This window comes from Silene latifolia, chromosome 4 (genome assembly GCF_048544455.1).
Source record: "Silene latifolia isolate original U9 population chromosome 4, ASM4854445v1, whole genome shotgun sequence".
Taxonomy (NCBI): Eukaryota; Viridiplantae; Streptophyta; class Magnoliopsida; order Caryophyllales; family Caryophyllaceae; genus Silene; species Silene latifolia.
The window spans coordinates 5,394,291-5,420,604 of NC_133529.1; the positions used below are offsets into that span (position 1 = coordinate 5,394,291).

Genomic DNA, 26,314 nt, shown 5'->3' on the forward strand with positions numbered 1-26,314 from the left:
GTCCTACTGGTCCTACCTAGACAGGATTCTAGGAGAAAGATCGTCAAAGGGAAGGCTTGAGTACCTTTGACCCTTCTACCAAGATGTCTAGTGTCTCCCGAATTATAGCACAGTTTGAAGCTCAGAATGCAGGATCTGGCAAGCTAGAGAGTAGACAGTCTTGGAGTGGTTCACCTCAGCTCCACACTACGGCGCAACAGGTGGTCCACTGTAAGAGATGCGGTACTGCGGGGCACGAAGTTGTCGTTTGTCCAGCAGACAATGATGTAATCTATGCGTTCAGACGGCGTAGACGGGCTAGCCATTCTTCTTCACATGTGCCGCCACATCCATTTCAGTAAAGAGGCTATCAAGAGCCCCCATTTGTTTGGCCGCCGCCGCAACAAAGTCCTCCTAATAGGCAGAAGGAAGAAATTGCTGAGTTGACATCTGTAGTAAAGGCACTTGCGCTTCAAATGCAAGAAGTTGTGCAAGCAAAAGACGACATTATCAACTCACTTAAAGCTCAGCTGGCTATAGTATTAGCCGAGCAAACCTCTAAGCAACCTAAAACGGTCTATGCTATTCGCACCTGGATTGACACTCCCTATGAAGGACCGGTTCTGCCTATTGATGCTGAAAATGATGGCATAGATGCTGAAGATACCATTCAAGAGGATATTGTCTCGCCTACCCATGCTCAATCACTCGATCGAGAGCCCTATTTTGCTCGATCGAGTGAAATTACCGAGGAAGTACTCGATCGAGAGGGTGAAAGCTCTCGATCGAGCAATGAGGAAAATCAAGTCCTCGATCGAGTAACACAAGTTGCTCAATCGAGTATAAATACTGAAAAAATACTTCGATCGGGCTACATAAGTGCTCGATCGAGTAATTTTTTGGCTGATATCAATGAATGGTCGTCTAAATTTATTTCAGACGATATTTCTGCAATTAAAGCTAATTCCTTTGTTACTTCTTCTGCAGGTACTGATGGGTTGATGGACCCAGGAGGTGGGCATCATACGTTGACTTTGGAGACTGGAACGGTGTGGATTGATGACCCAGGCGGAGGAATGGACGAGGCTAGGCCGTACAAGAAAGCGCGCAAAAGGGCAAAAAGTGGAGGCCAATACACTGCGATAAGTTGTTGTTCTCTTGTTGCTCGGATGGTATGGAGGCCTAAAGTCAAGCTGATGGATGCTGAGGGAACCTCATTCAGTCAACAACCTTGCTGTGGGCCATTAATTTCTGTCGGTGGATGTGTGGACAGCGGGGGCCCACGGGGGCGCTTGGGAGGAAAGAGAAACAAGCGTTTGCATTTTTGTATGGAGTCGCCACCAATTTTTATGGGAAATTGGAATCGTTCGAATACCTCGTGCCATGTCAAGACACAAAGTAGAGACATGAACACTAAGTAATCGTTACCCTTAGCATTCTATGTCTAGAATGACTCTCGTGGATGCCAATGAACACGGGTGTTCACAGAGATCTGGAGTAAGGGGTGAGGGTACGTATTAGGAAGCTCTTTTGATCGAACACCTAATCCCGCCCGCCTCGATAGCGGCCTCTACTAATGATTAGGGAAGTTATTCGTACTTGATATATCGTCGATTATATGCATGCAATGCAACATCCAAGTTTTGATCCTAACATGTGAGAATTAGGCTAAGTCGGTGAACAATTAATTAGCATACAATTAATGTCGAAGTAGGATTTAATGTTCAATTACATGTGAAAACATACAAACAATAAAAGAAATAAAATAATTATAAATTACAATAATGAAAATTACAATAATTACATTGGGATAGGCGATTTATGTCGAAAATACCTTTAAAACGGATAATTTGAGAAAAAGAATAAAAGAATAAAATTAACGAACAAATCAGAAAGTGATAATATGGATAATAATTAATTATACGTAGTTAGTAAACTAGGTCAAGGCAAAGACGGAGTTCAGAGACAGAATTCATCCAGGAAGAGGCGCAGCAGAGCTGCGTCCTTTGGAAGAGGCGCAGCAGACGCTGCGTCTGTTCCTTGGCTCAGTTCTGGCTGTGAAGCCGTAATTGCAAGCCGCTAATGCCAATTGGTGATTTTAAAGATCGATTAAATTATTTACTCGGATGAAAGTGATTAATAGGTTATTTAACATATGAATGGGTCATAAAAAACAGTAAACATGGATGAGACGGATTATTACTAATTAATATAAGATTAAAAGATTGATTAACGAATTATAAACAAACTAAACTAATTAATTAGGTTAAACATGATGAATTGATGACGAATATATGATAAACATGTGAATAAAAAGATGGAAATATGTCAAAGGATGAATTCCAGAAACTCAATATGAACAAATCGAATTTCTAAAACCCGGATTGAATTTATGACGAAAACCCGCAAATATTGATTATAAGGGATTTAAGTCGGATTTATGATGATAAATTACATGTTGATGATGATAAATAATATACATGTGAATTAATATGCTATGATATCAAAGAATTAACAAGAACAAACGAAACAAATACAAGCAATAACGAATAACAGAGGACGAAGGAAGAAGAAAGGAAGCAGGAACTGCGGCAGCCTCACGAAGAGGCGCAGCAGATACTGCGCTCCTTCAAGAGGCGCAGCGATTCTTTGCGTCCTTTCTCGACGGTCATCTACTGGAAATCCGTAAAAAGGGTTTTAAACAAAGGGTTTTAGAAATCGGTTTTAAGAGGTATTTTCGACATAAACCTTACAATTGATGATACAAAAAGATAAAATACAATAAATAAAAGAGAGATTATACACCCTCAGACTTACATGTTGACGAAACGAGAAGGACTAAGATATCGATTAGTGATGCTCGACGCGAATGTAAAGAAAGTGCCCTCGTAAGAGGAAAACGATTAATTTAATTAAGTTGATTGATGTGGAGTTGGTCAAATTGGTCGGTCATGCAAACGAGGCTGGTACTCAGAAGGATCCGAGCTTACGTGGTCGAATGTTCAAGCACGTAGACGCCAAAAAGTAAGAACAAAGGTCTAGAATGCAAAGGGAGAAGAGAAGGGCGGACACTCGCGTGAGAAATATGAGGAGCGAAGGCTCCTATTTATACTAATCACGTGAAGGAATTAGGGTTTCGGAGTCTCTTTGGAAGTGAATCTCGAAAAGATATAGAAAAGATACGAAAAATATGCAGAAAAGGACCTCGGAAGAGGCGCAGCAACCACTGCGTCTCTTGGAAGAGGCGCAGCACCTTGCGTCTATTCCCAGTGGTTTCCTCTCGGAAGAAAGATTTCCGTGTTTAAGTTATGGTAGGACGGAAATAATTTGGTTTTCCTTAATATCTTATGTGAATATTTCGGGAAATTGTTTACCAAAGGATGAAAATTATGAAATATGGAATAGAAATATCCGGAACATTCCAGAACATTCTGACTCGGGATTTAACGGTTATCAGAAAATGAAAACGGTTTTAGGCCCGGACTCCAAATGTACTCTAATTACTGGCAAAACGACCGTATCGGCACGTAGATGACAACTAAGAGGTAGACATTAATGTTTGAGCAATCACTTGACGATAATGTTACGAATTGTCACAAATCGTTCCACGTAGCAAACATGCGGCCCAATCATCACCGGGTGGTTTGCGGGAGGTGCAGAAATGAGGTATCTACAGAGCCCCCACTTTGACTGAGGCTTGGACAAGGCGAAAGTCGAAGTATAGCCATCAGGTCAATCGAAGATTACAACCTGACGACTATGGCGACGCGAGGCGGCTCAAGGGGTCTGAGCCAAGGACCTGTCGTAGGGAACATTTTAGAGTCTGTCGACTATCGGGGAGGGTCGTTTAAAGTCCATTAGACTACGTAAGGAAGCTCGCCGGCCATAAGAAGAGACCATACCTGAGACTTCTTTCTCGAGATGCTTCCGGAGGTGCGTAGGAGCTAAAGGTAAGCGTAGGAGCTAAGGTTAAGATCTAAAAGATATATAAGGATTGGTGCTAGGGTGTGGGGCCCTAAAGGAAAGCATCGGCGGGAAGGAGGCCAAATATAAGTTCAACTTAAGGGTAACTAAAGCTTGGGTATAGGAACTCTATCGGTTTGGGAACTTTTGAAGAACGACACCTTTGTCGAACTCTGCGGGGAAACAAGAAATATTGTGAGTAGCAGGACACAGGCGGGAACTGCTGAGAGAAAACTGCTTGGGTAGTCTTCGAGAAATAATTGCGAGTAGCAGGACACAGGCGGGAACTGCTGAGGAGGAATCTGCTTAGGTAGTCTTCGAGAAATAATTGCGAGTAGCAGGACACAGGCGGGAACTGCTGAGGAGGAATCTGCTTAGGTAGATGTTAATCCTCATGTCTTGAGAGGGACAGTACGTCCGCTTACTCTCGCTGGAGACATGATTGGGAATTATTCTTCATGTTATGAGAGGGAAAGTGTATCCGCTTACTCTCGCTTATAATGAAGGCGTATCGAATGCTGTGAAGGAATAAATGCTCGTTGCGACAAGCATAGGTCTTGGAAGAAATAAATAATACGCAATGATCTGCTTGGCTGAGAAAATGCGGGCGGAACGAAAGAAAAATCGCCAAACGGACCAAAAGGATAAAATAGCATCGGGGAAGAGGCGCACCAAAGATGGGCCCACAAATAACGAATTCATAACGAATTTTTGAAAATCCGTATGGAGGGAACACAAGGAAGAGGCGCAGCAAGAGCTGCGTCTCTTGGAAGAGGCGCAGCGCCTGCTGCGTCTATTCCCCAAAGCGTTTTTTCTGCGTAAAAACGCGAAAATCAGAGGCTTTGCAAATCATTTGTTCGAAACATAAATTTCACATTTCTCTCTCAAATCTTCACCATTTCCGTCAAGGTTTGATCCAAAATCTTGCATTAATCATGACTAATCTAGGTATGTGTCTCATTCTTGCATTAATCGTCTATATTTGTCGAATTTTGGATCGAAAAAATTAGGGTTTATGACCCAATTGATCGAAAATTTGGGGCTTTTCCCCCAAATGCATTTGCCTTGTCAAATTGACATTAGAAATGGATAATAGGTAATATAAGGAACATAACCATGTATTTGTCTCGAATTTTCGTCGAGTTTTGAGCCTTTGAGTAAAATTTGAGACGGTTTCACAGCTAAACCGTAAATCGCTTCGAAAATAGCCTTAGGATTGCCTATTTGCGATGAAACTTGATATTTGGGATCCTTGAATGATGGGTAAACTTTCTACCATCTCGGAATTTTGATTTGTGACAGCTTTTTCAGAACACTTTTCTAGGGCATAATCGCTGTTATAATGAGATGCTGCCGAAATTTCGGCTCGAACCCGGAACTAGGCTTCACATTAGGCTTGACTTGACCCTAGTTAACACATTAGTGATCAGGTTGGTGAGAATGTGGCCAAGGATGGCGAAAAAAGAGCGATTTCAGGGCTTCCGAAGGCTCGAAAATCCCTTAACCAAGGCTTGTCGTCACGTGACGCGGCTTAAATTTGCTTTAATGTTGCAGGTGATGAGGCTTCTACTTCTGGGAGAGCTCCCATGGAGACAGACGTTGCCACTGTCGAGGAGGCTTTGGAGCAGGCCTTCACCGCTGCGGTGATGGCTGCTGGGGACGAGGTCCATGAGGAGGAGGCTGTCGAGGAGGAGGAGGCTCCGAGACGGGCCAACGTTGGGCGAGGAGGTCGTCAGCTGAGAGGAGATCTGCGTGGGCCGAGACTTGGGAGAACAGCACCTCTTTGTGGGCGCAAGAGTCACCTGTCCTACAGGACGGTGAAGAGCTTGGTAAATAAGAATTCACTACTTCTTACTCATCTTCTTTCATTCATTTGTTCAAATCTCTTTCGATTTTCATTCAAAACTAAAGATAGCTTTTGTTTCAAATCACAATAGGAGGCCGGGAACATCAGGTCGTTCTCGGGCTACACGACAGCGATGGAGCACTACGAGCGGCTGTCGGCAGAGGAGCGGGCCATGATCGAGCATGGAGCGTTTGGTCCTTTGGTGCAGGTCTGGAGGGATATCGCGAAGAGGAAGCTGCGGGCTAACCTTAGCCTGGTCCGCGCTTTCTTGGACCGATTCTAGGATATGACTTCCACGTTTCACATGCCTTTCGGTGAGGTGGGAGTCACTCCGGGAGGACTACGGTATGATTTACGGTCCAGGTGTGGGGATCGAGGAGGTGGAGTGGCGGAGGCGCCATGAGGGTGGACTCAGCCGAGGCGAGGAGGTTGATCGGCTGGAACTTGCCGCCGAAGGCTGTCACAGTGCCGGGTTTGATACCCAGCTCCTACGTTCGGGACTACTTTGCGGGAAAGATCCCGGCGCTGGTGACGATTGACGGGAGGGAGACGGCTCCTCCTCCCTGTCTTCGCCCGAGCGAGAGGGCTCGTTTGTGGCTCTGGTGGTTTTTGTCTTCGATTTACCTCGGAGACAAGGGCGAAGAGGTCGACGAAGCTTCTTCCCTTCCTTTTCGACCCGAGTTCCCTAGGGCATTGGGGACCGGGTCATCGCCGATTTTGCGGTCCTCATCCGTTTCATGAGGGCCATGGTTCGTCCGGAGTTGATGGAGAAGGGGACTTCTCCTGGTGCTGTCGGACCTGGACTACTACTGGAGGTATGAACCTTCTTTCAGACCGAAATCAATTCCTTTCCTTATCAAATTACGAAAGACCGCCATTGACTATCTTGCTTTACAGGCGTGGGTGTACTCCTACTTCCCGGGCCTCGCGCCCAAGAGGACGGAGCCGCTGGAGAAGGCCTGTCCCGTGGTGAGGGATTGTGTGATGTGCAGGACGAAGAGCAAGTGTTCTTCTCACGGTGTACCGGCGGGACGTGAACGCTCTTCAGCTAGACAGCGTAAGTATCTTACTTATATTCATTTGCTTCTATATCGTCTTTTAATTGATCATAGGAATGATCCTTGTTTATCTTGTCGCAGTGGGTGCCCAGACCTTGGGTGGAGTACGCTGGAGCGCCTCCTTTTGTGGCGGAGGTCCTTCGACCCAGGAGCTCGAGCCGACTGCTGTTGAGGACGTCGATGGGTCCTGTGTGGTACTTGGGCGAGCGCTTGGCTCGTCAGTGCTCGCGGGACGTGTTGACGGTTCCCGTCGATCCTCCCAGGACGATGTTTAGGGAGCCTTCTGAGGCAGAGAGGGAGGCGGACTTGGCTGGCGTTAGTGGCGACGCCCTCCTTCTTCCTGGCGAGGACTACTCGGCGTTCCTCTACGGGAGGTTGGCGTACTGGCCGGTAGTGGTGAGCATTTTTACTCTTCCTCTTTACTTGATTTCCTTTTGAGAACTATGATGAAAGATCATCGGTTAATGAGAAATATTTGACTATGTAGGAGGTTGAGGCGGCGGGCATCGAGCCCCCAGAGTACCCCGAGACCCTTGAGTACACTGATGCGACCGGGAGGACGACGATCTCCGAGCTGCGTGACTTTGACGTAGCTGTGACGGATGCTGGCCTGGACGATTGGCAGCATCTGATTCGGAGGGTAAATCCTCTAACTTTGCATAACTTTTGTGTAAGAACACATATGACTGAGTTTGTTCGATTATTGAGAGCTTTTTTTTTTTGAAAATGCAGGTTGCGCCGTCTCGGTTCGTGGCGTTGTGGAGGGTGGCCAACCGGCTGCGAGCTACTGCTGTCGAGGCACTTGTCGGCGGTCGAGGCCGTCAGGTATGAACCTTGTGCCTATTTCATTTTTGAATTTTTGATTTTCCAACTTTCTTGTAATCGATTGACACGAGCCATTTGTTGTTGTTTACAGGGTGACGGCGAGCTGGAGCGAGAGTTGACCCAGTCTCGGGAGGAGACAGCTCGCTTGCTGAGGGAGCTCGAGGTTCGGGACGCCGAGATTGCCGTTCTTGCGGCAAGGGTTGCAGAGTTGGAGGGCGCCCAGCAGTAGTTTTGTGTAGCTTTTTGTTAGTTTGTTGGCTGTATTTTGCACAGTTGTACATTTGGACCATCATTTTGAACATTCTGGACTTTGTTTGGGGCTCGAGCCCCCGGTTTGTTGTACATTTCCTTTTTGGTTGTATATAAGATGGCACGAGTGCCTTTCTTTGTTGGGTTGCGTTGCTTGTACCTGCAGGTTAGCTTTGAACAGGTTTGGTAGATGACGGTTTACGCCGTCATGCTGCCGAAATTTACATAGAAATCACGTAGAACATACATATGTATACATATATGGCCTTAATTAGCGCAAAACGAGTGACTCAAACGAATGCAAAAATGCAAAAATGCAAAAATTTTGCCGGAAATGACCGGACGGTAGGGAGGGTTACCCCCTAAAAAAAAAAGAAAAAAAAAGAAATCTATAAGTTAGAAATGCAGAAACGATATTAAGAAATTAAAATTAATATATACATGTTGAAATTCGGTAAATTGCGAATTATTTTCTAAAATAAATGAAATAAATGAGAAATGTAAAATTAAAATGAATTAAAACGAAAATTATTCCCTAAAATGAGAATGAAAATTATTTCCTAAAATGAGAATGAAAATGTGCAAGTGTGGTAAAATGGCGAAAATGTTGATGTCGCCTCGAAATGCGTGCCCGCGAAATTAGGAAACCTGAAACATGGTAATCTTCACGTATTTACCAAAATAATAACCCGTAGGAATAGGAAATTATTCGTCATGTAATTATGAAAGATCCAATGCGGAAAATCACAGAAGTGAGGTTGAGGAAGAGGCGCAGCATGAGCTGCGTCCCTTTGAAGAGGCGCAGCAGGTGCTGCGCCTGTTCCCAAGGTGTTCTGCTCTGACGGATTTTTGGAAACAGAAATTAGTATAAATAGAAACGTCGATGGAGCTTTTATTCACACAAATCTTCCGTCTCTTCTTTGTCTTTTTACATAAATTTCTCAAAATAATCTTTTCATCATGAATACTTTGGAGATTCGTTTGAAGGAATGGACCAACGAATTTTCGAACATGGAGAAACATGATATAGGCTCTTATAATTTTGGGTCTCTGTTGAGTTTAAAGCTTATTAAGGTTGTCAAACCGTTCTTGGATGCTTGTCTTGACTATTTGGACCCGAATTACCATGTTTTTGCGTTCCCTGGAGGTGATATTTGCCCATTTCCTGAAAAAATTGCTGCTATTGGTGGGTGGGATCCCGAACACTTACCTGCTATTCCTTCTACTTCGCAAGGGTACAAGAGCAAATTTAGAGACTTGCTTGGGTTGACTAGACTTGAGGTGGACCGTCTAGTTACCTCGAAAGGCGTGAGAATGTTGGACTTCATAGATCGATTCATCAACAGGGCCGACCCCACCGTTTCTCATGTTGCTAGGCGGAGGGCATTTGGCTTTTGCTTGTTACATGTGTATGTCTTCCAAGGGCATGTTGATGAAGACTTGAGAGGTGACCCCCGTCTTCTAGGCCTTGTTGAGCAAATGGAGCTGCGCAGGAGCCCAGCTTGTTTATGCTTAGGAGAATAACATCATGCTTGATGAAGTGCCAACATTTATGGAAGAAAATAGCAGGAATACCATCAGGTCCGGGAGATTTTAAAGGGCCAAGCTGAAACACTGCCGTGTGAACCTCTTTAGGAGTGAAATGGTTGCCAAGAGCATCACTGTCATCCGGAGAAAGGAACCCTTTATTGACAGTGAACAAATTCTTAACAGTAGGGAAGTACTCATCAAATGAGACCCCATTCACTCCTTCCTTAAACAGACCAGAGTAGAATTGGACAAATAATGCCATAATGTCCTCGGTGTCAAAATTCCACTCCCCATTATCCATTTTAATCCCAGCAATAAAATTCCTGCCAGCTCTACCCTTAACCCAATTAAAGAAGTACTTGGAGCATGTATCTCCTTCTATATTCCATTTAATCTTGGCACGCTGTTTCCAATACTTAGCCGAAACCTTAGCATACTCCACTTGACTATCATATGCCGTAGTGAAAGTCCGAGTCACTCCCATCGTCTCGATTTCATGCAAACCTTTTTCCAAATTGTCATCAAAATCACTCCATTTCTTATTCCACTCTTTTCTTTTAGAAATAGACCAGAGACGCATACAATTTCTAGCCCTAGAGAATTTTCGTATCATTCTGACCGTAATAGAGCCAGGGACAGGGACAAACCATTCTTTATGTACCAAACAAATACACTCCTCGTAGTCCAGATTCCAGGCCTCCATTCTGTAAGGTCTTCTACCATTACAAGAAAGTAAATCTGTTTCAAAAATAATAGGTGCATGGTCTGAAACTTGAATAGGAAGGTGAGTGATACCAGAATTCGGAAAGATATCATTCCAATCCCACGATCCGTAGCCCTTATCAAGTCGTTCCAACACTATACTATGATCTTCTCTCTTGTTACACCATGTAAATCTTGGCCCCTTAAAAGGAATATCAATCAAAAAATGTTGAGCCTTCCATTTATTAAAACATGAAGCTCCTGGGATCCTACCTTTACTACCTCCCCATTTATCTTCTTGATAGTCAACTTGGTTAAAGTCCCCTAAAAGAAGGAAAGGGTTTTCAAAAGATCGGATCCATTGACTGAGATCATTCCAAACGACTTCTCTCTTATGAGTGACTGGTTCGCCGTAAATAAGACACAAATACCAAAAGCTCTCATTACATTGCATGACTTTGATGATAATGAAGTTTTGACAAGCAAAAATACACTCAAACTGAGCATTAGGCCTAAAACCAAACCAGAGGCCTCCTTTGGTTTCATGAGCATCTACACCAAAACTCTGGGTGAACCCAAAGGATCGGAAAATAGGATCAACTAATCTTACTTTACACTTCGTTTCACATAAGAACAGAAAATCAAAATAAGTACTCGAAATAATTTCTCTAGTCTTCGCAATCGTAGGAGCAAGAGGGTTATTTAAACCCCTTACATTCCAACAAAGTCCTTTCATGAAGAAGAAATCCACCACTATAGGACCACCAACTCCACACCAGGCTCATATCGACACAACCCAATGATTCACCCCAAACAAGAACCCAACCATCAGAGACACACCATCGACAGAAGAAAACTACAAAGCCCACCCATACATCTCACATAACCGACACACAAAGTGTGACCGTAGCATTTTCCTACACACAAATCAATAAGTAGAGGTCTTGAAGCTCATTCATTCACGCTATCAACTCAATATAAGTAAGTCTCGACGCTCAAGACTCGAAAAGGTACACACAAACTTCCTTCTTTAATCTTCTTCTTTCTGTCTATACAGTTTAATTTAATTCCTAGCATAATTCAGAGTAGATAATGTATCTCTGGCTGGTTAAGTTATTTTATTTATGTTACATGATGTTCTTTCGTCAACCACGCACAGACGCACTAATGGGTCGGATCATTCACCCGTGTGAGTCAATCTCTTAAATATTTTGTTAATAAATCTTAATATAATCTCATGTGACTTATAAGGGATCTTATTCCCTAACCAAAACCAAGACGAACTGATATTCTTTCGAGAATATAAGTTTGTAACGTGTGCCCTTAGAAAAATTGGTTTAACCTAATTATTATAATTAAAGGTAAGTAAAGTCATAGTATGTTAAGATGTAAATATTTTCTTGCTTGTATTTAGGAGATATGATGTATATTGTTAAGTAGTATGGTAATATACGTATCTTGTAGTTAGGGTAATGTATTATTTAGTTACCATCTAAATAGGAGAGTCAAAGATAGAGAAGATCTTTTACTTTGTATATAGGCATCCTTTGTACGCAGCTTTTCATATGAATGAGATTGATCATCTTCCCATACTTCTCTGTTTCTCAAAGTTTCACATGGTATCGTGAGCATTAAACGATCCACACACAAAAAAAAAACGAAGATCAATAAATCCGTTTCCTCCATGACTGGTGACGATAAACCCAAAGGTTCTATGGGTGGTCCAAAGACCATACCCGTAACATCACCATACTATCTTCATCCTTCAGACGGTCCAAACCTAAATGTCACACAAATCATCTTTGATGGTAGCAACTATGATTTATGGGCAGATGCATTCAAGAATGGGTTGGATGCTAAAAACAAGCTAGCCTTCATTGAAGGGAAGGTAAAGCAACCGGAAATCAACGAAGACGAAGAAGAAGAAAGCATTGAGTCCGTCGCATGGAGGCAGTGTAATGCCACGTTAAGGGCGTGGCTTCGAAACGTAATAGATCCAAAACTACACCCAAGTATTTCTTTTAATCAACCAATAAAAGATGTTTGGGAGGAACTGCGAGGCAGATATTCAGCGGGAAACGCACCTCGTATTCACCAACTGAAAGGCGATTTGAGTGAATGCAAACAGGGAAAAGACTCGGTTGTTGAGTACTATACTCGACTTAAAACAATCTGGGACGAGTTAGCGAAATACAGCAAAATCAAGGGTTGCACTTGTGGAGCAGCGGTCTCAATAGCAAAGGAGCAGGAAGAAGAACGTGTTCACCAATTCTTGATGGGATTGGATTCCAAATTGTATGGGAATGTTCGAAGCAATTTGTTAATGGAAGACCCAATTGCACCTTTGAATCGAGTTTATGCTCTCGTTTTGAGAGAAGAGCGACATGTTACCATAACCAAAGGCAAAGAGGAACAAATAGAAGCTGCCATGGCAGCAAAGATCTATGGTGGAAAAGGTAAGAGCGGGTACAATAAGGAAGAAAACGAGGAAGGAGAATCATGGCAACCACCATCGTGCACACACTGTGGAAAATTCTACCACACATAAGCCAATTGCTACGACAAGCATGGTTACGAAGTGGTTAAGGCACGAGAAAGGGGCCGTGGCAGCAGAGGTAGGAGCAACGGACGCGGCAGAGGAAGAGGTAGGGGCCGTGGACAAGGCAACTACCAAGCCAATGCAGTGGGAAGCAGTTCCGGTGGAGAAGCTAAAGGGGACGGAGTGTCGAAACCAGAATTTCCGTTTACCAATGACGAAGTCAAAAAGCTTCGAGTTTTGTTGAGTGGTAGTTCAGATGGTACCGAGAAATTACAAGGTATGAAAGTTACTGTTAATATTGAATGGATGATTGATACGCAGCTTCGCATCATATGACGGGAAGACAAGATTTGTTGATTAATCAATGGAAGGAGGAAGTTTCGAAAGTGAGTCTGCCTGATGGGAGAATAGTCGAAGCTAGTGTGCATGGAGAATTTCGACTAAATGAAAATTTTAGTCTTAAAAATGTTTTATTTGTTCCAAATCTTAAATGTCATCTTATTTCCGTGGCACAGTTAATACGTGAAAATAATTGTGTAATAACGTTTCATTCGGACTATTGTGAAATGCAGGACCCGACTACGAAGACGATGATTGGACGGGGTGAACATCGACATGGAGTATATTACTATCAGTCGAAGAAGGTAGAAGCAGTGGGAAGTGTGACGGTGACCAAAGAAGCAAAGTTGTGGCATAGGAGATTGGGACATCCGTCGAAGAATATTTTTTCTCATTTTTCTAGTTTAATTGGATGCAATTTACATTGGAATACGGATATTGTTTGTGATTCTTGTTGTCGAGCGAAATTAACTCGATCACCTTTCAAGGTTAATAATAAGAAGTGTAGTGTTTTATTTGGATTAATACATTGTGACATATGGGGAAAGTATCGGGTAGCAAGCTTGACACAAGCACATTATTTCTTGACCATTGTTGATGACCATAGTCGGGGAGTTTGGGTATATTTAATGAAAGACAAAAGCGAAGCAGGAGATTACATGAAATTTTTTTGTCAAATGGTGAAAACTCAATTTGAAACATGTGTTAAGGTCATTCAGAGTGACAATGGAACAGAATTATTATCCGGGCCAATGCAACGATATTATGAGGAAAATGGGATTAAATTTCAAACTAGTAATGTAGATACGCCACAACAAAACGGAAGAGTGGAGAGAAAGCACAGACACATCCTAGAAAAGACTAGGGCGATACGTTTTGAGAGTGGTTTACCTTTGTTGTTTTGGGGAGAATGTGTGTTAACAGCGGCTTATCTTATAAATCGAACACCCACACCATTGTTAGATGGAAAAACACCATATGAAATTTTGTATCAAAGAAAACCTTGTTTCGATAATGTTAAAGTCTTAGGTTGTCTGTGTTATGCACACAACAAGGAGAGACCTAAGGACAAGTTTGGCGAAAGGGGGAAGCGATGCATTTTCATAGGTTACCCACATAGTAAAAAGGGGTGGAAGGTGTATGATTTGAAGGAGAAACGGGTTTTCGTTTCTCGTGATGTCGTGTTTTATGAGAATGTGAGCCCATATTTAGTCCTTGACAAAGACACGGGTACACAGCAAGGGGCTGTTAATACAAACATTCAAGACCAAATTTTCATTGAATATGACCATACTGATGACATAACCCAAAACGAAAGGGGGAATCACGAAAGGATAGTTGAACAAGAGGAAGTCAATGCTGAAACAGAGGATGTCAATGAAGAGACTGGTGACGGTACTGTAGGTGAAGTGCACATGAGTAGTGAAACAGGAAGTGCAACGGAAGGAGGAGAAGAAAGGATGGGCAGAGGTGCTCGAGAAAAATTCGAACCGGCATGGAAAAGGGACTATTACTGCAAATCGATGAAAGTAATTACTCCAATGTCGACTGCTCAACCGGACAAACCAACGTCTTCTGCGTCAGGTACTCGTTATCCTTTGTCTAAATACGTTGTTACTAATTGTTTTTCATCGTCACACAAAACCTTTCTAGCTAAGATCGATGCAGAGAAGGAGCCCATGACTTACAAAGAAGCAGCGCGGAGTGAGCAGTGGCGCGATGCTATGAGGAAGGAAATAGAAGCATTAGAGAAAAATCATACATGGAAGATTGTGGAGTTGCCAAAGGGAAAGAAAGCCATTGGGTGCCGATGGATATATAAAATTAAGTACTTGGCTAATGGAGAAGTTGAAAGGTACAAAGCGCGGCTCGTAGCCCAAGGCTTTACGCAAGTAGAAGGCATCGACTTCCATGAAACATATGCGCCAGTTGCGAAGATGACGAGTGTTCGATGCATGCTAGCCATAGCCGTGATGAAGGGGTGGAAAATAGAACAACTCGACGTAAACAATGCCTTTCTCCATGGTGACTTAGATGAAAATGTTTACATGAGAATACCGCAAGGATTCGAACGAGACAAAGAGAATAAAGTTTGTAAATTAATGAAGTCGATTTATGGGTTAAAACAAGCTTCCCGAAATTGGTTCGCAAAACTTACGGATTCGATGCGAAGGTATGGTTTTGTTCAATCGTTGGCAGATTACTCTTTGTTTACGTTTAATCGTGATGGTATTTTCATTGGAGTTCTAGTATACGTGGATGACATGATTGTGGTTAGCAATAGTGATGATGCTTGTCTTCGATTCAAACGGTTCCTTGATTCGAAATTTGGGATTAAGGATTTGGGTCGTTTGAAATACTTCTTGGGGATTGAGGTTGCTCATGGGAAAGATGGATTGTTCCTTAACCAAAGGAAGTATCCAATGAACATTATTGAGGAAAGCGGTATGGCAGGTGCACGGACTGTTTATACACCCATACAACCTCGTCACAATTTAGCATTAGCAAAGGGGAATGTTTTGAAGGATGTTATGAAATATAGGAGACTCGTTGGGAGGTTAGTGTACCTTACCATCACAAGACCCGACCTCGTCTACGCCGTACATATCTTATCTCAGTTTGTTAATGAACCAAAATTAGAGCATTGGGATGCAGCAATTCGAGTGGTTCGTTACATTAAGAGAAACCCGAGCAAAGGGATATCGATCAAGAAAGATAGGGATTTTCAACTACGGGGATATTGTGACTCGGATTATGCAAGTTGTCCAATTACGAGGCGTTCGTTAAGTGGGTATTTTGTTTCCTTGGGACAATCACCCATCTCATGGCGAGCGAAGAAGCAAGTGACGGTAGCAAAATCGACCGCGGAAGCAGAATATAGGGCGATGGGAGCAGCTACAAGTGAGTTAATTTGGCTCAAATCGTTTCTTGGCTCGTTTGGTATATTTCACACTAAACCGATGTTTTTATACTGTGACAATCAAGCCGCGCTTCACATTGCCAAAAATCCGGTATTTCATGATCGGACAAAACATATAGAAATTGATTGCCATTTCATTCGACAACATCTGGTAGCAAAAACGATTACCACATGTCATGTACGAAGCAAGGAGCAAATCGCAAACTTGTTTACAAAGGCGCTTGGAGGAGAATCGTTTGATCATTTGCAATTCAAGTTGGGACTTGGTTTACCTCGTACTCCAACTTGAGGGGGAATGTTAAGATGTAAATATTTTCTTACTTGTATTTAGGAGATATGATGTATATTGTTAAGTAGTATGGTAATATACGTATCTTGTAGTTAGGGTAATGTATTATTTAGTTACCATCTAAATAGGAGAGTCAAAGATAGAGAAGATCTTTTACTTTGTATATAGGCATCCTTTGTACGCAGCTTTTCATATGAATGAGATTGATCATCTTCCCATACTTCTCTGTTTCTCAAAGTTTCACATAGTATATATCATTCTCGAATTAATCCGCCTCATTTATCATCCCACCTCGCTCCATCTTTTGGTTGCCATACACGTTTTATCTTAAGGTATATATGGTAACTCGTTTTTTCTTTTGATTTATTATGTTATTATTACATACAATTTAATTGTTACTTTGTGTATACTCGTCACGGTTTAATTATTACATAAAATTGATGTCGTCACCTTGTTATGCTCCGTTTTAGAGTTGTTATACAATATAATCACATTCATTAGGCGTCGTCTTTCGATGATCTTTAAAGTTTAAACTCAGTGCTATCAATTATTGTTGAACAAAGTTATTATTTAATTTATGACCTACATGTTTATAATAATATCGTTTGATTATTATTATTATTTTTATTTTTATTTTTATTTTTATTTTTTAGGAATCTAATAAATGAAGAAATTGAAAAGCACAATGATACGAGTTGATTGGTCTAGACTTCCGGATGATTTATTGAGGCGAATTGTTGAGAATTATTTGACAACAGTCAAAGATTATGTCATATTCTCTTGTGTTTGTCGATCTTGGTATTCGATTGCTCGTGATTTGGATAAGTCGGAACTAAGAAAAAAGTGGAGTCGTCAAATGCCGTTGCTAATGCTAACTGATGGCAACACTGACATATATGATACTAAGACCAAGTGTAGGAGTTTCTATGTCTATAAATCGTTGAACACGTACGATATCAGACGATTTAATGTTAAAGACTATGTCAAGGGTTATGATTTCGAGACAAAACAATATATTCATAGTGACGAAGATGATGAGGATACTGATAACGATAATAATAATGGTGAAGATAGGAATGCATCAAGATGTCTGCTGAACCTGAGTGGCGGAATGAACAAGTGCTACAAAGCAAACCTCCCTGAAGCCTACGGGAGGTCTTGTTGGGGAACGCGTTATGGTTGGATAGTGACCTTAGGATGTGATCGACAAATGAACTTGTTAAACCCTCTTACCAAAGCTACCCTCCCCCTCCCTTCCCAAAAGACCTTCCCCTTTCCATGGAAGGGAGCGAGTGGCAAAACTATTAGATGGACATTTATGGAAAGAGCTGTCTTACTCCTAGTACCTCGAGACAATGGTTGTCATAGTCATATAAGCCGTGACTCACCTTGTTCCGCTACTGATTACGATGATAGTATTTGGCTTGTGGTGGCACTACACCATGATAAACTTGCTAGTATTGCCAAGCCAGGGGATTCGTCATGGACACCAATTCTTAGGCCATCTCGCAGTGATAGCAACTTTCATTACTTGGAGGATGTCACATATTGCAGTCATTTGAAATCGCTACTATTTGTCGACAATAATATGAAGGTTTTTATTTGCGACCTTAGTGACATTGAACACCCCCAAGTTCTAATACCCTATTTTAAGGGTCGGAAAATTTAGATGGAAAGACCGCCAATCCAATCGGATAGAATCTACTTTGTTGAGTTGGGTGGCGAAACGCTTATAATCGCACGCTACATAATGCTAAGGGCAGAGGTTCTTTTATACAAAGATTTTAAAATTGAAGATTATGGTGAATTTGAGAGTCACTTGACTTTCAATTTTAGGGTTCATAAGATTAATTTTAAGACCAAAAAATTAAAAGAAATACATGATTTGGGTAAGGTTGCATTGTTTGTGGGTCATAATGCTGCTATTTCTGTGTGTAGTACGGAGGTTGGTTGTGAAGCTAATTGCGTTTATTATTGCGATGATTATCGAGTTGTACCTACAAAAAGGTTCCAAGGGAAAGATATGGGTATATTCAAGATGGATAATAGAACAATTCGCCCATTCTACGATGGACATAAATCAATTTCCTCTTATTGTTGTCCATTTTGGTTTTGTCCTTCCCTCTAGATTTTACATAATGTATGTACGTCTTGATTATTTATTTATTAATATTATTATTGCTTTTTTATTCTTCTGCAACACCATTATATGGTCTACGGTCTACACCGACTTTATAACATTGAGCATAGAATGAATTTGAGCATAATGCACGAAAGTAATCACATTCCTTGACATTATTGTTATTAGAAAGTATTGAGATTATCCATTTACACATTAAAAATATGAACTTTGATTTAGCTCAGAAAAAAATACATATAAGCTCGGATTTTTATACCTTGGTTGAACAATACTTCTACTACAACTGGATGTATAATATTATTTGTGATTGAGAATGCAGTAACATAATGCATTTTTTTATTTTTATTTTTTGATATTTTGGACTTTTGGATTAAAAGCTGGTCTTATACTAAGAGACCGTCATACCTAAAATACAACATACAATCACTTTTTTTGACCAAGTTTAGATAATATGTTAGAAGAGCTTCCTAATTTAAAATAAAATATGGGATCATATAATCACTTTTTTTGACCAAGTTTTTTCACTAAATAATACTCCCTCCTATTCTAGATAAACCTCGCTATTTATAGGGCACTAGAATTAAGGAGATGGATTAAAATAAGGTAAAGTATTATAGTGGGTTAGGTAATTGGAGAGAGGGAAGGTATTGTGAGGTACTATTGTGGGTGAAGTGATTAAAATAAGTATTGTTGTGAGGTAAGTTGATTAAAATAAGTATTGTTGTGTGTGGGGTGGGGTATTGTTGTGAGGTGAAGTGATTAAAATAAGTATAAAACTTTACTAAATAAAGAAATAGGAAATGTATTGTGTTGAAACAGTTTGTTTGTTTGTCCCACATTAGTGGGTTAAGAGGAATTAAGAGAGTTTATAAGTGAAAGTAGAATGATTATATTAGTTAAGATAAATGGGCCGTTTTGCAATTCCCGAACTGAAACCAAACCCTTGTTTTGCCCAAACAGAATGTCTGCACATTCCTGAACCAATGCAACTGTTCATTGTGCCTCCTCTTCAACACTTATAAATACAATGCTCTGACAACAATTCAGAACATACAAAAAATAGTAATCTCATCAATAACAGAATCATATATTGGCTTACAAAGAAAGCAGTATCGTATCCTAGAGGAATATTACCCTTTATAGTGGGGGATAATTTCCTTAAGAAAAGTATAAATTAACGTTGTTGGGTTCCTGATAACATGCCCATTTGATTTGTGTCATCTTAGTTTACCTTTTCAGGTTTATTGATCATATCAAGCATGGATTAAGAAGTGTTGAAGTTGTTATTTATCCCATTGTATTAAGTCAAGTGTCATCTAATGTACAAGTGAGAAAGTAGAGTATATTAGAGTAATAGAAACAGTCCAGACGACTGTTGCTTTCACAAGTAAACAGCTGCTTGGATTATTGCCACAACTCGTAAAACTTGAAGTCTCATTTTATCTTTCAAAAGCCTTTCACGTGACTCTTATTTTTCAAAGATAAAAATCAGATTTTTATTAAGGAGATGGTCTTCATTAAAGAGTGGTTTGAATTATTATTTTCAAAATGTTTCCTCTTTATGCAAATTCAACCCTTTGGTTCTTTAAGAAAACAAAGAATGCTTTTTGCCATTTTAGTGTCAACTTGTCATCATGTGACTTGTCTTTTCTCTCTTTGTTTTCTGAATTTGCAAGAGCTTTTAAGGTTATCTTTCAAACACTCTTTCTCTATTCTTACCTTTGCAAAAGAGGCCTTTTTGGTGCAAGTTTTGGGTGGTTGCAAATACCCTTCACATGTGAGGTCTTTGACCCTTCAAAACCCTAGCAACCTCCTTCACTCACCTCCTCTATATAAACCGTGCCTCTCCTTCATTAAAACCCAAGACTTTTCTGAATTAATTCTTCCATCTTTGCAAATTATTTTTAAAGCTTAAAAATCGTGTTTATTTGCAAAAACCTTTAAAAGTCTTCAAGTGTCTTCAAGTTGTTACAGTCGTGGCTACTGTTACTTTTCTATACTAAACTCTCTTGCTTATGAATTGTTGATCTTGTAAAAGTTGTCCATCTCTATTCTTTGTTAAGAATGTGTTGTGGAAACTTGATCCTATAACATTCTAAGTGTGTTAGTAGAGTTTAGGACGGAGTAGTCTTTAACTTTTGGCAACCGGAGTAGGTTGTGAGTTGGCGACCGGAGTAGGTCGCGAGTTAGCTTGTCATAAGAACGGAGTAGTTCTTGTACTAGCTTTACAACCGGAGTAGGTTGGTGTCTTTTATTGTAAGGGTCTTTTAGTTGTCGGAGTAGATCACTAAAAGAAAAGCAATAAAATGGTAGATTGGACGTAGGCACTTGAGTTTCTTGCCGAACCAATTCAAAAATCTCGTGTTCAAGTGTTTACTTTATTTCCGCTGCAATTTACTTTGTTTGGTTGTTTTGCTTTGCTTAACCTTAGAAGTAACAGTTCATCATACTATCGCATTTGGTCTGCAGTCATATTCCACAAACTGAGACAAATAGATACAGTCAGAACGATTGTTACTTTCATACTTCAGCAAACAATCATCGTGATACTTGTTCAATCTTTCAATATTATTCAAAGTATCTTCTCATCTCTTTTGTCCTCGTAACTCACTTTAATTCAATAAAGTTGAAGTTATAAATTTTTTAAATAGTACCTAATTCACCCCCTCCCCCTCTTAGGTACTTGAATCCATAAACTCAACAATTGGTATCAGAGCCTCGTGCTCTTGATCGAGGCTAACCGTCTTAGAGTTTGATTCGTGGGTAATGGATTCCGAGAAACACTCCAAGATCCCGGTCTTTACCGGTTCGAATTTTGGATGGTGGAAACTCAAAATGGAACATTACATCAAAAGTATCGATTATCAATGTTGGAACATCATCCAAAATGGACCTCTTGTCATTGAGGAAACCGATATTCTTAACGGTTTTACCAAGATAAAAGAGGAAAGAAATTACAATGAGAACGACTTCAAGCTTGCCGAAAAGAATTCCAAAGCAATGTCGATTCTTCAACGTTGTGTTGGTGAGGGGGAAGTTAGTCGAATCTCCGGGTGTCCTACGGCAAAATCTATTTGGGATTCCCTTGTACTTGCATATGAAGGGACGTCCCAAGTAAGAAAACACCGTATTGATCTTCTCATGCAACAATATGAGATGTTTAGAATGTCAAAGGACGAGTCTTTAAATAGTTTTTCTTCTCGTTTTTCTTGTATTATTAATGAGCTTAAAAGTCTAGGAAGGAATTTCGAGTCCGAGGACATCATTCGAAAAATCCTTCGTAGTCTAACTCCTAAATGGCAACCTAAAGTCACCGCCATAGAGGAAGCTAAAGACTTGTCAACCCTATCTCTTCATGAACTAATGGGATCACTAATGGCTCACGAGTTTAACCTCGATAAGCATTCTAGTGAGTCATCAAAGGGAAAGAGTCTCGCCCTCACATCTTCTCCAAGTGATGAAGAAGATGAGGAGGAAGACGAGTTTGCTATGTTCACAAGGAACTTAGCCGGGTTGGTCAATGGACAAGGTAACAAAAGGTTCACTAATAATTACTCGAAAAAACGCTTTCCTAAGAAACGACCTAACTCCACCGTGGGATGCTTTAAATGTGGTGATAAAACTCACCAAATTAAAGAATGTCCCAAGTGGGAAGAAATCAAATCAAAGGAAAGAAGAGAAAAAGTTAAAAAGGACTACAAACATAGAGTCATGAGTGCTATTTGGGGAATGTCCGACTCCGAGGAAGATGAGGAACTCATCGAGGAGGAACTTGAGGCTAAAATGTGTCTTGCAAATCATGGTAAAGAAAAAGTCTCAAAAACCTCAAAAATTGAACACTTAAGATGCCTCATGGCTAACCCCGACGATTCCGACTCCGATTCCGACAACGAGGTAAATCATCTAAAGGCCAAGGCTAGAACTTACTCCAAAGAGAAAGTATGTAAGCTTCTTGATCAACTCCTTGATAAATGTCGGTCTCAAAATGATAAGCTTAATGTAATGCAAAATGAGATTGAAGAAATTGCTCAAGAGAACTTTAATCTGAAAAATGAACTAAAAGCAACAGACTGCGTCACTGTCACCTCTGAGGCATATGATGAAGTTAAAAGAGTCAACAAGTTAAACAAACATTTGACTAAAGAACTAGAGCGTCTTAGGTCGACACCCACGAACGTCTCTGACCTTGAAAATGTCAACACTACCTTGGTGATGCAAGTTTCCTCACTAACCAAGGAACGTGATGATCTTTTGAAGGACAAAGATGATCTTGAAAATGAGATCTATGACCTTGTAGTTGAAGTTGTAGACTTAAGAGAAACAGTGTCTAAGACTGTTGCTTCTGACCACGATTTACACGAGTCAAAAGAAAGGATTAAATGTTTGGAAAATGAAAACAAGTGTCTAAAAGGTGAGGTTGTTTGTCTCAAAAAGGAAATAGAAGTCCTCCATGATAGGCTTACTTTTCTTCAAAAAGGTATGCCCGAATGTAGCACTTCTAGGTTTTCTCCTCATCATAGATCCGATGAAATCGTTGATCTAAACAAAAGACTTGACGAGATGACATCTAAATATGAAGAGTCCAAAGAAAGAATCATGTATCTCATGTCTAAACTCAACAACCACACCCATGACTTCATTGTTGAGAAAAGATTGTCCATTGAAAGTGTCAACAATGATGAACTCAAAAGAGAAAAAGAAAAGAATTTGCATCTCCTCTCACGTGTCAAAGACTTGACCAATGAACTTGTTAATGCTAAGAACGTCACTGAAAAATGGGAAGGAAGTCAAACCGTGTTAAATTTCCTCACGAAACAAACCGAGAAATGTGATAAAGTTGCTGGTTTGGGCTTCAAATGGAACAGTCAGACTGACTGTTGCATCCAGAAGCCTAAAAACGATTTTAGAGGAAGGAAGTATGTAGGTCTTCCCGAATACATCATTTGCAATTATTGTGGTGACAATGGTCATGTTTTTAATGGATGTACAAAACGGTTTGATGACATTGACAAGAATACCAAAACGTTAAAAGAAATGAGCATTAAGAAAGACACCACAAGTTATGTTGATCACAAAAAGGGACCCAAATTCATTTGGGTTCCTAAACTCAAAAACTAATCTTGTGTAGGGCTTGGTGAGAGGCGGCCGCAATTGGTACTTGGATAGTGGATGCTCTCGTCACATGACGGGTGATAGAAGCCAATTCCTCTCACTTAAAGCGTATGATGGTGGCACGGTAAGGTTTGGTGACAACAAGAAAGGTGAAGTAATTGGCATTGGAAAAGTTGGTAAGTCATCCTTACTTTGTGTCGACAATGTGCGGCTTGTCAAAGGTTTGAAGCATAATCTCCTTAGCATTTCTCAACTTTGTGATAAGGGTAATTTTGTTGAATTTCGTGCCAATATGTGTCGAATTTTTGATGCCACTACTAATGAACTAATACTCGAAGGAAGACGTGTCAAAGATGTGTACTTAACTAATTTGAACTCTCTATCCGGTCACACCATGTCTTGCATGAGTGTAATGAACAATGATCCTTGGTTATGGCATAAAAGGTTGGTCATGTTAGTACAAAAACTCTTAATACCCTTAAAAGACTTGACTTAGTTGAAGGCATTCCCAATATAAAGTTTGATTTTGATAAAGTATGTGATGAATGTGCTAGAGGTAAGCATGTTAAAAGTTCCTTTAAATCCAAAAGAATTATGAGTACATCTCAACCTTTGCAACTTTTACATATCGACTTGTGTGGACCAATGAGAACTAGAAGTAGAGGTGGTAGTCGTTATGTGTGTGTCATTGTTGATGATTACTCTAGGTTCGTTTGGGCACTCTTCCTAAGCTCTAAGGATGAGACATTTGATGAGTTTCTAATTTGGTTAAGAAAGATTCAAAATAAACTTGGTTTAAAACTTGTTTCAATGAGAACCGATCACGGAACCGAATTCGAAAACTCATCATTTGGTGCTTATTGTGATGACAATGGTGTAGACCATAACTTCTCGGCTCCTAGAACCCCACAACAAAATGGTGTGGTTGAAAGGATGAATAGAACCCTTGAAGGAATGGCTAGAACAATGTTATTATCTAGTAAGTTGCCTAAGAACTTTTGGGCCGAAGCGGTAAATACCGCTTGCTACATTCATAATCGTGTCATGATAAGGAGTATTTTGAATAAAACTCCCTATGAATCGCTACGTGGAAGAAAACCCAACATTTCATATTTTAGATGTTTTGGAAGCAAATGTTTTGTTCATAACAATGGTAAAAACAATTTGGGTAAGTTCGATCCACGTAGTGATGAAGGAATATTTATTGGGTACTCCGACCATAGCAAGGCCTATAAAGTCTACAATAAACGAACCTTGTTAATTGAAGAAAGCATCCATGTCATTTTTTATGAATCTAGTGTGCTTGGACAGGTACAAAACATGGATGATGATGATGAAGATGAGGATGATGAGTTTGAGATTGGTCTTGTTCGAAAGGACTTCGTGTTCACGGATGAAGAAGCTCCAAAGATCGAATTGCAATGACACGAGACTGTCACCTTCAAAAGATATCAACAACTCAGGGGGAACACGTAGCACCTCTGCTACTGAATCTTCTCTGGAAGCAACAGACCCAACGACTGTTGCTTCCACCTCCAGAACTGAAGAAAACCAAAACAGTGAGGACGAAGATCTTTCCAGGCCAAAAGAAACAGTCACTTGGATATTGATTTTTCCGGTTCTAACCCTTTCTTGACTTCCAAGCTTTGTCACACCGCGACATTGATCAATGCTTTTAGCCATGCCGCTAACCTTGAGACGTAGGCTTTCAAAAAACGTATTGATTTCTCTGATGGAGCTGCCTGAGTACGTAAAGTTGTCGATGACATCGGTCTTGCAATTAGGGCAATAGGGATTTATAGGGTTTGAGAAGCTTGTACATGCCCTAAGCATGGTCCTTAAAACTTGATAAACTAGTTGAGGAATATCTTGATATATTAAGGTAAGAAATATACGATCATACGATTGCGGAAATTTGGCTAGATGATTATTGTTGTGGTTGCATTGGATTAGATACATTTTTATGTAATTTGATTATCAAAGTAATTAATTAATTAATCTATTATTATGGGTAATAATTTAGGAGGTTTCAATGATAGATAGTTTTTTTTTTGTGGGTAATGAATGAGAATTTATGAGAGAATTGTAAGGCTAATTGTGTATATATAATGGGAATTGTTACTTGAGGAATAAGTAACCGACTTATAAGTATTTGTATATGGAAATATTGTTGTTAACATATATTATTTCCTTAATTAAACAGAAGTGTGAAACGGAAGTACGATGTAATCTGTTAATTTAAGGAAACTTCAGTATCTATCCGGATGTTGATTGTTTGAGGCCAGTCCTTACTACTCCGTACATACTAAAAAATCAATTATTCTCCTAAAAGAAGCGGGCTCGTTATAAGGTCTCGTCACACGTATGGAGGAGAAAAAACATAGTTCATAAGTTTCATCCAAAAAGCAATTGGAGTTATAAACCAGACTCTCTCTCTTCCGTACAGAGTGCCTCAAACTCGATAAAAAAAAATTAGCATGGTATATGGTATTAAAAAAAACTAGCTTTTGAACCCGTGCCAGCACGGGAGATCTTCAAAATTGCATTATAAATAATGTTTATATTGTAATTGTAATTATCATAATTTATATGTAAATAAAAAGTATATGTGCCTTTAATCGAGTATAAACAAATAACTATTTGTATATCCAACATCATATAATAACTATTATGCTCTAAAAGCATACACGATTGTGCATCACGCTCATTTATCTTCTTGTATATTTGCAAAAAAAAAAAAAATGCTTGAGATGAATATTATAAATACAAATCATATATACGATGTAAAACCCATTTTTGAGATACCATCCACACGAGAACAAT

The 26,314-nt window shown here is 40.2% G+C and overlaps 2 protein-coding genes across 2 annotated transcripts; one reads left to right on the forward strand and one right to left on the reverse strand.

Moving 5' to 3' along the window:
• Positions 1-4,071: 4,071 nt before the first annotated feature.
• LOC141650971 (uncharacterized) lies at positions 4,072-10,888 on the reverse strand. The gene is made up of 2 exons (XM_074458703.1): positions 9,496-10,888; positions 4,072-4,115 (listed from the first exon to the last, which is right to left on the reverse strand). Exons 1-2 carry the CDS (start codon positions 10,886-10,888, stop codon positions 4,072-4,074), a joined length of 1,437 nt encoding a protein of 478 aa, XP_074314804.1.
• Positions 10,889-16,430: 5,542 nt separating this feature from the next.
• LOC141652007 (uncharacterized) lies at positions 16,431-18,437 on the forward strand. The gene is made up of 2 exons (XM_074459679.1): positions 16,431-16,571; positions 16,893-18,437. Exon 2 carries the CDS (start codon positions 16,904-16,906, stop codon positions 17,906-17,908), a length of 1,005 nt encoding a protein of 334 aa, XP_074315780.1. The 5' UTR covers positions 16,431-16,571; positions 16,893-16,903; the 3' UTR covers positions 17,909-18,437.
• Positions 18,438-26,314: the final 7,877 nt, after the last annotated feature.